This window comes from Musa acuminata, chromosome BXJ2-4 (assembly GCF_036884655.1).
Source record: "Musa acuminata AAA Group cultivar baxijiao chromosome BXJ2-4, Cavendish_Baxijiao_AAA, whole genome shotgun sequence".
NCBI lineage: Eukaryota > Viridiplantae > Streptophyta > Magnoliopsida > Zingiberales > Musaceae > Musa > Musa acuminata.
In genome coordinates this window covers 7,909,288-7,925,261 of record NC_088341.1, presented here as the reverse complement: position 1 = coordinate 7,925,261, position 15,974 = coordinate 7,909,288, and the positions used below count along the sequence as shown (strand labels likewise).

General features: G+C 38.5%; 2 protein-coding genes across 5 annotated transcripts; both read right to left on the bottom strand.

Annotated features, from left to right (window-relative positions):
* Positions 1–279: 279 nt before the first annotated feature.
* Positions 280–6,286, bottom strand: LOC135609824 (binding partner of ACD11 1-like). Its single transcript, XM_065103499.1, has 8 exons — positions 6,128–6,286; positions 5,917–6,020; positions 5,708–5,783; positions 3,209–3,274; positions 3,069–3,131; positions 2,616–2,953; positions 1,834–1,957; positions 280–780 (listed from the first exon to the last, which is right to left on the bottom strand). Exons 1-8 carry the CDS (start codon positions 6,131–6,133, stop codon positions 760–762), a joined length of 798 nt encoding a protein of 265 aa, XP_064959571.1. The 5' UTR covers positions 6,134–6,286; the 3' UTR covers positions 280–759.
* Positions 6,287–7,139: 853 nt separating this feature from the next.
* On the bottom strand, positions 7,140–14,308 carry LOC135609823 (E3 ubiquitin ligase PQT3-like). 4 transcript variants are annotated; one of them, XM_065103495.1, is made up of 15 exons: positions 13,458–14,308; positions 13,101–13,200; positions 12,785–12,914; positions 12,496–12,662; positions 12,254–12,321; positions 11,968–12,033; positions 11,704–11,860; positions 11,471–11,619; positions 11,096–11,260; positions 10,609–11,022; positions 10,367–10,408; positions 9,894–10,146; positions 9,476–9,604; positions 8,523–8,601; positions 7,140–7,781 (listed from the first exon to the last, which is right to left on the bottom strand). In XM_065103495.1, the coding sequence occupies exons 1-15, from the start codon at positions 13,621–13,623 to the stop codon at positions 7,374–7,376; spliced, it is 2,493 nt and encodes an 830-aa protein (XP_064959567.1). In that variant the 5' UTR covers positions 13,624–14,308; the 3' UTR covers positions 7,140–7,373. The 4 variants fall into 4 exon arrangements, with proteins under 4 accessions (XP_064959567.1, XP_064959569.1, XP_064959568.1 ...); XM_065103497.1 differs by having other exon boundaries at positions 10,729–11,022; XM_065103496.1 differs by having other exon boundaries at positions 12,833–12,914.
* Positions 14,309–15,974: the final 1,666 nt, after the last annotated feature.

Sequence of the window (15,974 nt, the reverse complement as noted above, 5' to 3'; positions counted from 1 at the left end):
GATTTATTGGGAACTGTTTTATTGGGAGAAGAGAGAAAGAAGCATTTAGAAAATGGGACACTAAATGAAAAATATGAAGAAAAAGAAAACATCAGTCGAGAAAAATTAAAAAATACATTTTCTATAATAAAAAAAATCACCCGTACTTTTCTTATTCCATCAAAATTTTAATTGAATATGTTGTTGCACACCCCGTAAACATGCCAGCCAACATCAATAAGAAGAAATAGATAATTCATGATTCAGAAAAATCATCATGATGGGTGGATTAAACAGAGATTCATCAAATTTTCCTCCTATTTATTTGTTGGATCATAATGACATTAACCTACCAAATTTTCCGAACCCAAAACAAAAAACACCTTTGTTACATTGTGTTCCAGAAAGATTGCATCTTACTTTACCAGATCATTGTAACATCGTCACACCAATTTCTAAGACTCAAATGACACTTGTGTTCGAACACGATAAGACATTATGGCCCAGAAAGATTGCATTTTTACTCTCGCAACACCAATGACAAGCGGTTAAACTGATCCAAACCTGACACTCCTATCAATCTTGGTACAGAAAGAATCTAGAAAAAAAAAATGAAAACGTCACTTTAAAAGAACACCAGGTGAGGCAATCAACAATACTAGCCATCACTTTTTGTCCGAGTGGCCTTGGGGTCTTCCCATGCACCATATGACATGCTGACGATTTCGACAGCAATTCCCTCTATAATAGGTGCAGAGCATTGAAACAAACCAGACTAATCTATGCAGCAACAACCGGATCCTGTTTCGTCATGAGAAGATTGCAAGAGACACAAACAGATCACAAGAGAGTGATGAGCATTAAAATATGTGGCATTCTATGACATCCTGACTCATTAAAGTATCAAGTCCAAACAGATTCGTCAAAAGTTTACTAAATAGAAGATGCAAATGCCAAACTTAAGCAAGACATACAAATATATTATAGCCATGCAGCAATAAAAGGTTTCTAAGATATGGCATAATCTGACAGTAATACAAGAATTACACTATATCAGTCAAACAGAAATCCAATTCAAGAAAAGCATCTGCATTTAGTATCACGTGGCTCTGACTCGGATTATATTTTACAAAGCACTGGGACTAGCTGGCCATAGATGACATTACTAAGCCCATGCGTATTGGTTATGCTCGAATTAACCCATGCATTCACCTCCGAATGCCAGCTAGAGTAAATAGTCGTAGAGACTTTGTAAGCTCCCAACATAGCAAGTTTCAAATTTTATATTTCATGATTCAGTATAAGTTCATTAGTAATGTCTACGTATTAAACTCAAAGTTGGCGTGCGTTTTTTCATGGCCATGATGCCATGCATGCTTATTTTAAGAAAGATGTATTTTTTGGTTATGGCTTCTAGGATTTTAATGGCAAACAGTGACTTGAAGAGCTCTAATTTTGACTCTTGCATCAAGGTTCTGATTACAAGCCTGGTTGCAATTCAGACTAATGCCATAAACATCAATCTAGAGGATGAGCCCAGAGGCCACAGTTAAATTGGTCCCCTGTAACCTGGTTGTCCAGGTTGAACTAATGGAAAACTCTCTTAACTTGTAGAGGTAAGGTTGTGTATATTGTCCCACCCCAAACCCAACACTAACAAAGCCTTGTTCACTAGGCTACCCTTCACTACAAACATCAACAACATAGTTGCAAAACAACCCTTTGTGGACAGTTGTCTCAATTTTCAGCATCTTAACGTGTATACGCAACTGATTTCAGGTGCATGCTCAATAGATGAGGTACAAGTTTTCCAATTAAAATTGAACTATGATAGTTGACAAGTTAGTGCATTACCTTTTCTGTTAAATTTGAGACTGCCAATTGAAACTTCTCCCTTGTTCTGGTGCCTGCAACATGACCAGCCTTTGCCACTTTTCCAAAAGCACCATTTAACCATGCAGTTCCAGCAGTTACATACCTAGACAATCAGTAATTCAACATGGGATGAGGTTTGCATTTCTACTAACATCCAATGCATTAATAGCAGCTAAAGAATGACAATTGACAAAATAATAACGCTAAAAAATATATATACCAAAATATTTAGCCCAGGTTCATCAAACTTCGATTCCCTTGCCATATAATGTACTAGAAACTCACTACTGTCAATAGTCAAAACCAAAATAAAATTATTCTGATTAAATTTTTCCGTGTGACCGTCAAGGTGTGGCAATTCTCTCGGCTTTCAACACCATTGGTAGAGACAAAAAATTAAGGTGGAACAGATTGGATCACTAAAGAGTGGAAATTGAATAAGCCTCATAAACTTAAAGTATCAACGAAATGCATCTCTGTTGTCAGAGTAAATCAGCAAAACTTTCCAGATTTTGGAGAAACAAAAGTTACACGCTGCTGTAATGACAGGACAGCAAGAAGGAATGTAATGTCTTGTCACAGTGGAAAAAGAAAAAGAGAACTTGTTCCACAATCATAATCATTCTCACAACACTGATTTTTCTCTGACAGAATACTCTAATAGAGCATATAACTCGATTTTTGTTTTCATAGGTTTCAGATAAATCTTAAGGTTGTATTAGAAGATTGGGAAAGGACTTTATCTGAAGAAAAACAATTACCTGTTGCTCTTGACAGCAGTGCCAGTGTCATTCAGCTTTTGCTCTGCTGCAAATAGGGCAGCCATAGTCTTATCAGACACATGTAGCTTTTGATCTACAGATTTCACTTTTTCATTGACAATAGAGATTCCAACTGTTATTTTCTCTGAAAGGCCGACCCGCTTATCAAAAGAAACAACCTTTGCGGATGCATTAGCCCTTAGTTGATGCTTCTCGTCAAATGCTTTAGCTTTGTTAATAGCATCTTGTCTGAGTGCTGAACCTTTAGCTAGCATGCTCGAGACAACATCATGAGCTTTACTAACATAGACCCGTCCACTGCTAGGACTATTTTTACCCTATATGGATACAACCAAACACTTGTTCAGACCACTAAAACATTACACATAAGATGAGTTGAGATATAAGCACATCAGGTCTTGAGTAAAAAATTATACTGGAGTTTATAGACACCTCAACATATGTCACATTGTTTCCAAAAGGAGTTGTAAATTCTGCCTCATTTGCCTCAACTTGCTGCATGAATCGCAATTAACATGTGAATAACTATAGCAATAACTAAAATGTCTAAACAAAAAAGAATTCAGTTTTACCTCAACGGTAGGAACATAATTTTCAACAGGAGCTATGCTCACAATTCGGTCTACAATAGTTGCTCCCTGTCAAATGCACAAAAAGAGAGTTGAACTATTATCTAAAAGAAAATAATTAAGGCTAATACACTTCCAACTATTAATTGAGTAGCTATTCATAACTGTCACTAATTATGTTGAATGAATCAGGGCATCCACTGTGTAGATATCCATCTAGAATTACACTTAATAATCCTTTCAAGTTCTAGTATAATTAGTTTCAATTATTACAAAATCAGGCTGACTGGCAAAAGAAGAGTTGCAAGTAATATTTCAAGAATAAATCCTGAGAAAAATGCAGACAGCCAATTTCTCTGCACTAAAAATCCACTTTTGTATAGAGGATACCTAGCAGTGATCCAGAACATCATCAGCTAATTTCTGCTTAATTCAGCGACGCATTTCCCAAATGCCCCTTCTAACCATGCATGAGCTATGAAGTAAAACATTGAAAAGCTTCTGACATGGGAATTCTCATTTGGTTAGAAGGTGCATTTGGGAAATGACAATAATGATCTAATGTTAACAGTTTCTGCCATGTATATTTTCATGGCAAGGTTGTTCCTTCGTGGCACGATGATCGGGGTTTGAATCACAGTCTTTGCTTGCAAAAGTAAGGCTATTTTGATCCCTCCAAAACCTCACTGGTGGGAACCTTATGCATTGGGCTGCCCATAGTCACCTTTAAACACCAAACGGTAGATTCTTAAATAAATTTAATCATTTCTTTATAAATAAGGTAACAACTTGATAAGCATAATTTTTCTACAATGGAGGGAAAATTTCTGTTTTATCAAGATAATCTTCTATGAGAAATCTTGAATGATTAGATCTCAAACTACAAATTACATCAACTAAATCCAATTAAAATAAATCTTTTAATGAAACCTATGTTTTATTCTAATTTAGAATTGCTTAATTATCATCTAGAGTATCAAGTCTGTGAGGTTTCATTAAGAATTTCTCAAGGAGTAATTCAGATAAATAAATGTTGTCAGAAACCATTATTGTTCCCATCAAATTTCTCACCCAGTTTTCCAAGGAAGCCAAAGTTATATAAGTTACAAAAGATGCTTATGAAACATCTCTTGGAACATGCAGAATAGGTCATCTTCAAAATCTTCGGGATGATTTGTAGATGGCCAGCAAACTCTATTTGGTTTCCTTGTATAAAAGTCACAAGCTTTAGAAAAGCTTGATCTGATTCATTAATATCATGAAATCAGAGAAGGCTTATTAAATCCATACATCAGCAACAAAAAAAACTGCTGCAATACCAAAGGACACCACTGATTGGAAGACATAAAAATACTCGATCAAGAATGCTTATGGTTAGGGCTGGTAAGTATTTTTAGGAGTCCTAAACTCCTAATTGTATTCGAATTAGTTGAAAGAGTCCTAGTTAAATTGAAACTCCTTAGTGAATTAAGCCTTGTTTCTATAAATATGTATTGAGTCTCAAGGTTTTGATGGGAGGGAGAGGCAAGACATTTTGGGTGCTCCTGAGAGTGATCTCCAAGGTTTCTAGAAAGGCTTGAAGAGAAAAATTCTTCAACTTCATGTGAGAGGTATACGAGGGAAATCGTACTTAAGTGGAGATAATTCAAGGGCCTTGTAATTGATCTCATATATTAAAATTTTTGATTTTCTCTGTGGATGTAGGTAAGGATTTGCCGAACCACATTACAACTTTGTGTTGGTTTTCTAGTACGTTCTCTGATTGTTAATCTTTGGGTGGATTTCTCTTTTGGTTTTGGTCTTTCTCCTCTCCCTCCCCAACACTTACATATCCTAAAGGCATTTTCTCGATCGAGACACATAAAAAATAAATAGAGAACGTACTCAAAGTCTCAATATCATCCACAAAAAATATCAAAGAAAACGAATGAATTAATTTGTCCACTTATAATTTTTCTTTTCTTTGGTGCAAATACTGCTACCAAATATATTGAACGAGTTCATACATTTATAAACAAATCTAGAATGATCGATGCTACAAGAATGAGGATATGAGTTTGCCACTAAAGTGACATGGTGAAGCATCAGATTCTCCTATCTATATTTACACCAACATTACCAATGTCTTTTCTGTTGAATGATATAATTTTTTTAAGAATGACCCTGCTACTAAAATATCTCAGTTACAAATATGTGTGAGCCATTGAATTCAGTCGCACAACAAGCAGTGAATTCAAAACCCACTACTTACTCCAAAAATAAGTTCCTCTTCAAGCATCTGAATTGACAATATCAACAATAAAAATCATACCTAGACAGCAGCATACCCCGTTATAAGGTGGTCTGGAAATTTTGGAAGTATAAAACAACAAAACTTCCAGATATATGAGGACGTCAATTACAAACACACAACCATTTTCCTTCTTCAGCTTCCCATACATTTAATTCAATTTCTAGCGAAGTTAAAATACTTAGTTAGAAATAAAGAGAAAGCAGATATACCGACAGCAATAGAGCGATCTCGAGCGCTTTTGGATCCTTAAATGTAACAAACGCAAGCCTCGGAGTACCAGCGTCGCTGCCAAATCAACAAACCTACTGTCAGAAAAAAATGGAACAAAAAACACTGCAAGAAGATGACAAGCTAATCCACAAATAGGTTGAAACAATCAACAGAAAACCATCAAAAGATGACAGAAAGCATATCTCACCCTCGAATCTCGAGGTGCTCGATGTCGCCAGAAAAAGAGAAGAACTCCCGAATCTCCCTTTCTCCGGCCAGATCTGAGATATTCCCGACTTGAACCGTTCTCGTCTGGTATCAATTCACCATATATCCATAACGATTGACAAGGATTCCAAATAATAGCCAAAAGAAACACCAAAAAGAGCAAATTTTTGCGCTCGATTGCTCGTTCTTACCTCCATCTCCTCGTTACTGATCGAAAAGAAAATTTTGTGGGCGCCTATTCTCCTCCTCTCTCTCTCTCTCTCTCTCTCTCATCGTCTCCACAAGAATGTTTTCTACTGGGGGGAAGTAGGAACAAGTTAAATGGCTTTTGCACCCTTCAAACTGAAGAAAATGTCGACAACGCCATTACACCTGAGATAAAGAACGCGATTGGAAGGGCAAGCCGGTTGTTACAGGGAATACTCAGGGGCAACTTGTGAAACTGGCGGCAGTGCCTCCACTCTATTTGACTTCCATCTTGGGAAGATTCAGTCCCTCCGATGGAAATCCAAGGGCGGTTGATGGAGTTATCTCGACCGGGGCCCGATCCAGCGATGAAGACGCGGTTTCCACGTCGGATTTGGTGATGGAGCCTTTGCGTCTGCACGTGGGCGCTCGAGTTGTATATTGTGGTCGACAGCTCACGCACCCACATCCTTCAGTCGTACGCTGACACTACATCGATGACCTAGGGACCCACATGAGAGCGCGGGGGCCAAAACAGGGACCCAGAATTGACGACCATGACCTCAGGATGCCGTTCGTGCACGAATCTAAATGTGTGTTTGGAGAGAGGAAAATTAAAAGGATTCTTCTTCCCGTACAGAATCTTTATGTGGGTTGTACGGCTGGATCATGTTTAATCGGAGAGCGAATTAGAGTAGTTGATCTAATTAGTAAGCGTCAGCATATGAATCTTCCATGTAATATTCTCTATGCCTCGTATTCCATTTAAACAAACTTTAACATCTGCAGTTGTCTTTCCTCTCTTGTTCATGCTGATCATGTTCGATATTAAGGTAACATTCTAAGTGGATTCTCTCGTTTAGTTAACATGAATTTAACTGAAAAGAAGTGAAGACCTCCATTTGGAGATCAAATCTTCTTTTCCATTTTTTTTTTCTCGAGAGCGAAGGAATTTAAGGATTTTGAGTGATTCTTTCTTTTATTTTCTAGCAGTCAAACGAAGGAAGAGAAGTTGACTTCTCTTTATTCGTGTAATATTATATATTTATATATTCATATTTATTCAGAATTGGAAACCCAGATATGTCGTCAAGCCCAAACATTGAGCAAAGTGCTGACAAGGTAAACATACGAGTCAAAATCGAACTCTTGTCCTTTGATCGCATTGGTTGACTCGGTCAAAAAGGACAGTCTCCGAGTCGGTTCAGCCATGATAGTGGTAGTAGTAGTAGTAGTAGCATTTGCACCGGCTCATCTCCGCTTGCTCGCAGGACGCTCGTGGCCATGCTCCTGCTCCCTACCACCACTTCCACGTGGCTCCCACTCCCGGTGGCGTCTCGACGTCGCCTCCCTTGCCGACGAGGACGAAGGCCTCCGCTTTAAGTGGTACTCTACCTCGTTCGATTCGTGGTCGTACCCACTGCTCCCCCTTCTCTCCCCGCCCTTGAGCTCCTTCAGCCCGTTGCTCCTCTCGGGCGAGGAGGGCTTCCTCTTCTTGCTGCCCGCCTCGCCGGGGGCCGCGTAGCGGTCGCTGGCAGTCGTCTTTGCGGGCCTTGGTGGCATAAGCCGGGCCGGGTCGCGGAACGGTCCACCGCAGTCCACGCTGCCTGACTTCTCAGACCGGCCCCGGTCCGACCACTGGGCCTGCGACATCAGCCTCTGCAGCAACAAAGTTACAGGTTATCTATCATAAGTCGTACAAATCTACCAAAAGATTGGGAGCAAGTGAGACCCGAACTCGATTCGGCCGGGGCCCATGACCGTGGCACCAATCTTGGCGAGTATGGATTTAGAAACAGAGCTCCTATGAATGACGTCAAAAGCTTATGGCTTATGACGCGAACGACTCGATGCTAAGTACGGACCAACACATGGTGCCTGACGATTCAATGTACACGCACCATGTCATACCTAAATTTTGCTGACACCAAGTCACTTGGGAGGCGGGTCGGTGGCATGAGAAAATGACAGCGTGACCACTAAATTAAGGGAATTGGTTGTGCACATTTTCCAATTTTAAGATATTTTAACACGAGGCAGAGTTGACAGGGACCTGTCCACAGGAGGTGAATGAGTGAGTAGGGGGCTTCCAGTACACGGTTAGGCCAACGCCTACGGAGTGCTCGACGACGGTTCTCACCGAAGCAAGAAAAAACAGGGTGCGGATTGATCCAGCACCATCGATATGAAATCGAATCAGAGGGGCCCGTATACAAGAAAAGCCACTCGCCAACCTTCACAATACCCTGCTTCTCCGAGGAGGATATATGGAAGCTCACCTGATACAACTAGTCCAAATTGCTGGATTCTTTGCCTATTTATTATGTCTAATGCAGCTACCATGATAAAGCCAAGAGTACGAAGATGAGCAAGAAAATGAACCGACGAAAGAGGACATACGGGCTGTGGCCTCATTGAAGCACCATTAGTGTTGCTCGATTCCCTTCTTGCTTTACCATCCTTGGAATGCCCCCTCTCCCTGCGTCCAGTTAACAGGGGTTCTCAGCAAATAAAGCTTACAAAAGCATATCCACATGCAAAAATAAACTTGCAATTCATTCTCCATAACCAAATATTCGTATAGTGCAAAGCAGGATCATGAAACAAGATAGATGATGGAACATTGAACATGGTAAAAATTGATGGAACATGATAAATAAAGTTAAATGATATAATTTAATAAATGGATCAAAACTACAAATGAAAAGAAGAATAGTAGCATAAGATAAACGTGAGTACAAATGGTCATGGTTGAACTACCACGACTAGTGGGTGATTGGTTGGAAATTTTTTTGCCACCCTTGTATGTAACATAGGCTTGCTGCGCAAGAGTCCACAGTTCGTATGACCAGTATTGCTATCAGAATAATCATCTAGAGACAATGATAAGGATTGGGACAATGACAGGGACAAGAACCTACAAAGAGAGACTACAATCCAACACAACAGCTGTTTACTATGTGCAAAATGATATGACAAACTGAGCTAAGACTTATATGGCCCAAAATCATTCTACATCCATAGCATAGTAATGATCTCTATTTCGTATTGTGTTTGGTGCATGTCGGTGTTGACAGATAAAACTATAGTAGTCAATTTCAAACTCAAAAAACAACAATCATGAGTTCATCATAAATGAGCATATGCTACAGTGAAGCACACTCGAGTTCCTGAAGTAGAATTTGTTAGGTTCATAGCTGCCGCAGCATATGAGACACAACTACATTAAATTTACCAAATTAGGATCTAGAAATACATAAATTATTTAGAATTCTAACCAAGATAAACAAGGAAAAAGATATGCTAAACAAGAAGCAATCAAATAAACATCAGATTCAAAGCAATGCAATTACCTTTCGTTAAGTCGCTCCATTTCATGCTTATGCCTTAGATCAGCCTTCCTAGCCTCAAACTCTTCTCTGCTCATACCTGAAGGCTCCTGATTCATGCCCATACTACCCATCCTTAACTCAGATAAATCCCTACAGAAGTATTTGACTTCGTCAACATATGCATTTATATGCTGCTAACTATAAAGTCACCCATTTTCTATCAGTTTTATCATATAATATGCATCCCATTCAAGGAACAAACTAGAAGAAAAGTACAAAAGAACAAACTCAAAAGACATGAAAAAAACAAAAAGTTCTACAAATCATGAATTATACTCAGTCTAAGCCATTCAGGGCATAAGAACTAAACATAATAGCTAAAACAGGTCAAAGCTGGTAAATGTTTTGTTAAGCTTCTAACTTTTTATGTGTGGCATACCTCGGAAGTACTGGCATCATATAACTTTGTGCAGCAAATGGATCTTGTGGAAAATTTCCCCCACCAAATGGAACATCAAAGGGCCCTGGTGTGTAACCCATATATGGCATTGGACCACCATAAGGTGCCATGTAGTTACCAACTCCTAATGGCATCCCACCAGTCCAGTAGGGATTATAGCCTGAAACAGCCAAAGGCAATCCATAATTTTCAGATCCAAGGTCCTGGTAGGCCCTCCATTGCATATCAGCATCTGCAATTCAAAAAATGAGACAAGAGAAAGGCAAAAAAGACTCAGGATGATGTTTGAATTACTTACAACAATAAAGTAATCATCTGCATTAAATGTCGAACTATCAATCACAAACGACGAGAAAGTAATTTTCTGTATTGCGTGTCAAGATATCAATATGAAAAAACAAAGACCAGTAGTAGATAACTAGACTGAATGAATCCCAGGGAAACGAACCAACCATGGGCAACAAGACGTGCCTTTTTCTTCTTCTTTTTCTTTCCTGTAAAAAGAAAATCAACAAAAAAATATGGTATCAAGAAAAAGGTTGATGAAATAAAGAAAGCATCAATCTCTGACATAGACCGCTACATTTATTTGTACATGAATCATGGACCTATAACTTGAAAAAAAAAAACTTTTTCATTAACATAAACTCCTCTGTCAGAATCTCTAACATACATATAAAGAGAGGAATTTAACCTTGTATGCCTTGGAAGAATATCCAGAAATCCGATATCTCAAAAAGAAGCACAACCTCCACACTCATCTGAACAAGCAATAAGTGGAATAAATGTGACATTACAAGCATATATTTATTACCTTGCTCTCCAGCAAGTTTCTTTTCTCGGATATCTCCAGGCATTGGAGGACTCTGATGAGACTTTGGCCCCTTGCTCAGAGATTCTGCTGTTGCTACACAAACATCTGTATTTATAACAACTTTCTTATCTGAAGAATTCATCTCACTGTTTCCAGCCTTTGTTTCACTTGCACCTTCACCTTCCTTCACACAGGAAAATTGCTTCGCAGTGAACTGATTAGGTTCGTCTTTGGACACAGCAGAAAGAGTAGGAGATGGGTCTTTGGGCTGTAAAGGATGAGACGACTCCATATCTGAAAGGGCCAATATGTTCTCATGTAAAAACAAAATCAAAGTTTGAAGCCAATGATTTTTTTTTTTTCATACCTTGGAGCTGTACCATGCTTCCAGCATTTTCTGTACTACTAGTTGTTGATTCTAATATCCGACTGATTGTTTCTCTGAGTGTTTTGTTTGGAAGAAGGTCATCAGCCAATATATTTGTGGCCCCGCAAACACACATCAGCTTTGTAATGATATAGTCCCTAATGCCTGACAGTAGAATACAGAAGCAGCTTGTTCAAATGCTGTGGGGGATGACAAATTAGGTGCAAGAGAAGAAAAAACAACTTAATGAAATTGGATTATCCTATCATTTGTTATCATAGCAAAATTGCTTACACTAAACACTAAACAACTATGATTGACTAATATGTCTCCAACAACTCACAAGAATTTCACATGCAAGGATATGAGACTTACATTTATCACAGAAGCTCCTGAAACAGCACTTGCTAGTCAGAACAGCATCCTTCATCACCTCTTTACACAATGGGCAACGCAATTCCGGTGGAAGGTCACTGACAGGACGAGTGGTAGGTAGCCCCTCAATTTCTTTCTCAAATGCAGCCCTACATATAGAAGGAAAGATCATAAGAGTACTCTACAATATATGTCGATAACAGCAACTGCAACAAGAAGTTAGTGGTTCATACTCATTTGGCCTTAAAACAGCAACTGCACCACTTGGCAATGCATAGGAGCCATCAGGAGTTGCCATTAACATTGATTTTGGAATTCCAGTTGGAGGTTTCACTCTTTTCATGTCATAGTTAGGATCCCCATTTGTGGGGCAGTGCTGGATAAAGTGACCTAAACAAGAATATTCACCAGATAAACTATGGCTTTTTTTTAAAGAAAAATGCAACAGGCAATTAATCATAAACAAAATTTTATGAGACAACAAGTTTCTGGTGTACCAGGCACTTTGCATCTGTGACAAACATAACCTGCTGGGGGTGTCTTGCGTTCAAGAATACTTCGCCCTTCATTTTGTCAAAAACAAATAAAATATAAGCTATAATTTAACATATGACAAGCATGATCAATTATTATCTTCTCTGTTGCATAACAATGTGATATGTCAGAGACAAGCAAGTAGAGTGTTTGGCTCATAACAGTTTGCATCCTCAATGCTAAAACACATGCATTTTCAACCAAAATTACTTCCAAGGTAATTAAATGAAATGACAAGTCAAGCATTACCATCACTACGACCACCAAACATTCTGCCAGCGGTTCCTCTTCCAAAAGCTCTTCCTTCTTGTGTTCGACTGCAAAAAACATTCAACAAAATTTAAGCACCCGCTCATAGGATACTCGTTCTTTGAGGACAAAAAACATGTAACTCAAACTTTATTCATTTCTGTCCTACGGAATGTTGTTTTTTTGTTCCATAATTACTGCAAAGCAAAAAATATATAGAAGCTCCAATGAATGTGCCTTACCGATTCCAGTCGAGAGCAGGTGTGTCAATTAAAGCCTTAATTTTGCTATCCTCATCAACCTTGTTAGCAGGAGAAACATCTATCACAGGGTTACTTGTCTGAGGAGCATTAACTTCAGGAATGACATAAAGGTCATTTCCAAACTCATCCCATTCGTATTCTTGAGGCTACAAAAATCCAATGCAAGTACCATTATCTACTAATCATGCCAAAACTGACCCTCCCACCAACTATGTGAAACAATAGCTATTGGTTGTTGGCACTACACCAAAAAGAAGGAATGCAGTACCCTCATAGATCCACAGGTGCAATGATATTCAGAAGTAGTCAAGCTTACATATGTGATGGTAGATGAATCATCAACCAACATGCTGCTAGATGGTGGAAGGCCTTCTACCTTATCCTCTAGAAATCTCTGCCTGCAGATCAAGACACATTTTCCATCTCAAATTCATATGAAAGATGCCTGCTGCTGTCTTCGAGACTTGATGTAAAGCTTGATCCAGAGAAACTAAACTTTCTACTGTTATTACCAGGTCATGAATAAAATAAACATTAACGTAAGATACTATCAAATGTTCAACATTCAAGGTCCAAGACAGTACTCGTCTCTCTCAGTGATAATAGGCTTTCGTGGTCGTCCAGGGACTCGACGAATCAAAACTGATGTGTTTTTGGGTATCATAGCTCCTTCATCTACATATTCTGAAATTAAAAAGGCAAAGAACAAAAAGTTTATAAAAATTTAAGGAAATGAATTAGACTACATGCACCAAGAAAAGTAACCTAAGAAAATTTATTCATTATAATTGAACAGAACTAGGCACAGATCCTCAGACCATTCACCCTTTGTCGAAAGCAAAACTAACTATTTTGCTACTGTATTACATATTATTTATGAATGTACCAAAAATACTGGTAAAACATATTATAACAGAATGTATTCTAAAGAAAGAACAAACCTTCATTAGTCTGTGCATTAGAGATCATGAGGTCGAAATCCGTACCCTTCCCAAATAGCTTGGATTCAAAGATTCTTTCTTTCAAATTGACAACAGATATAAATTGCCCCTCGATGAGAACAGAATCATAATCTTTGGCACTTTTAAACTTATAATACACAGCCATTATTCTCTTCTCCCTCTCGGTTTCTCCGTTCCAATTTCAAGCAAAATAAACCACAAAGAACAAAACCTTTGCCCTACAAATGAGCTGGAAAGTGAATTAAAGCCAAAAAAATGAAGGCAGCTCCGCCGTTAAGCTAGAACAACAGATAACATGGACATGTAAACAGATATTTATCTCCTCCCTCCGATCATGAATCGGGATACCAATTCACCGAGTGCGAACAGGAAAAATATCAAAAAGAACTTCAGGATAATTTTTCTCCCGGTAAATCGGATGTAGAAACGATCGGATCAGCAACAATCGACGATCCGAAGCAATAAGTCGCGAGCAACTCAAAATTGTGGCCACCGAGACGCAGATATCACCGTCCGCCGCAAGGAGATGATCTCCGTCAAACAATAACTCTCTTCACCGAAAAAGGGATTACCGCTCACCAAAATTTCGTCACGGCGGGAGGCCCTCCTCGAACAGATCGGACCAAAACAGGAAGAAGCCGTGGCCGACAGAAAACAAACCAAAGGCAATCACTGTGGATATTAATTGCCCCAGACCAAGCAAGCGGCGAGGTGCTGCACGGGTTCGACGCTCGGCACTCTATGGAGATGGATAAGCGCTTGATTTAGGGTTTCAGGGTGAAGTTAAATTTAAGGGTCGCAAATGGAAGGGAGACGGTGGCGAAATTGCTTCTACGTGGCACGAGTGGCACACCAACGCCCCACCCGCGTTTTGTACTTACCGTGGCTCAGGTTCGTTGGGGCCCATTGGAAGAGAGTGGAACGTGAAACTGGGACTCGCCAGCGGGGTCCAGTGCAAGAGGCATTCTTGCGACTCACCGGCTCGCTATGTCGCTGTGGAATCAGCAACCAGGTAAAGGACGTCTTCCCATTGGTTAGGGCGTCTGGGACCCACAGTTGACTCGTCAGATTGGTTCTGAACCGAGCTCGAGTCAGACCGTAATAAATTTAGCCAAATCGAATTATCCAACTCGATTTGACTTAAGATTTTGAGAAATACATTTATAAGAAATTAGTCAAAATGCGGACGCCGTTTCTCCCATAATTATATCTGATTGGATATCGATCCGACCAAATCTCGATTCATTAATAAATTGGATCGAGCAATTAAATAGTCGATTTAATTCCAAGTCTTTAAAAATACATCGTACCTGCATATTATACATAAGAAATATAAAATGTTATTTTATGGTAAAAATATTTTAAATAATTTAGTGCCTAATAACAAATCAAATGCTTTCAAGAATGTAGCCCTGTCCATGAATCTAGTATCGTCGTTTTTAGATCCGAAACCATGATTCCGATTTGAATCATAAAAAAAATATTTTTAAAATATGATAATCTTTTTTAAAAAAATTATATTTAAAAATTCTCAAATAATATCTTATCTTTTAAAAATTTTCATAAAGTATTTTTTTATGATGATATTATTCTTATCGATTTACCCAACACTATTGTCCTTACTGAACCCCATAAATAACCATTTATCCCTGTCTTCCTAACTCTCTTCGCTTTCTCATCAACCCCACCTATGCCTCCACGATCGCAACTCCCTCCTTCCTTGCCCATTGTCTCTTATATCTAACGACGGAGGTGCGAGGCGAAGGAGCCACGAGCAAGAATGGCAAAGGCAAAATTTTCATTGCTAGTCACCTTCACATGCAACCACACTTGCCCCACAAGTGATAGATGACAGGTGATCAGATAGTTGATAAGACAGGGGTACAATTAGGCGTGCAAACTAGCTCACATGTAAATGCGTAGATAACTAAAGACTTGCATCTACTTGTTGCCCCCATACTCATCGTCGTCGTCCTTGGCAAATAGGAGAAGAGATATGATGTAGGCGACAAGCGATCTAGCATAGACATAAATAAAATGATATGTTTACGGGATGCTCTAAGAGGATTTTTCAAAGATAAAATTTTTCTTAAAAAAAATACTCTTAAGAAATAAAAATATTATATTTAAAAAAATATAAAAAAATAGATGTATAGCTATATTGAGTTTAATAACATAAAAAATTTAATATAAAAACTATTAAAAATAAATAAATTAAATGACATTATCAAGATTTGAATATAAGTTTATTGGATTCAAAACTAACAATTTAACCACTATAAGTCCTCTATGCGTTGTATATTTTTATTTTTATTATAATTAATTAGTTTAAAATCGGTTTCAATTGGGCGATTCGGTTTCAACCCGATTTAATGCAAATACAATACTGATTTAGTTTTGATTTTAGATCGATTTGATTCCTTTTCAAATCGAACCGTGTAGAAGGCGATACCAACATCAACTTCTCTCCCTTTATTATTGCTTTCATATTTTATC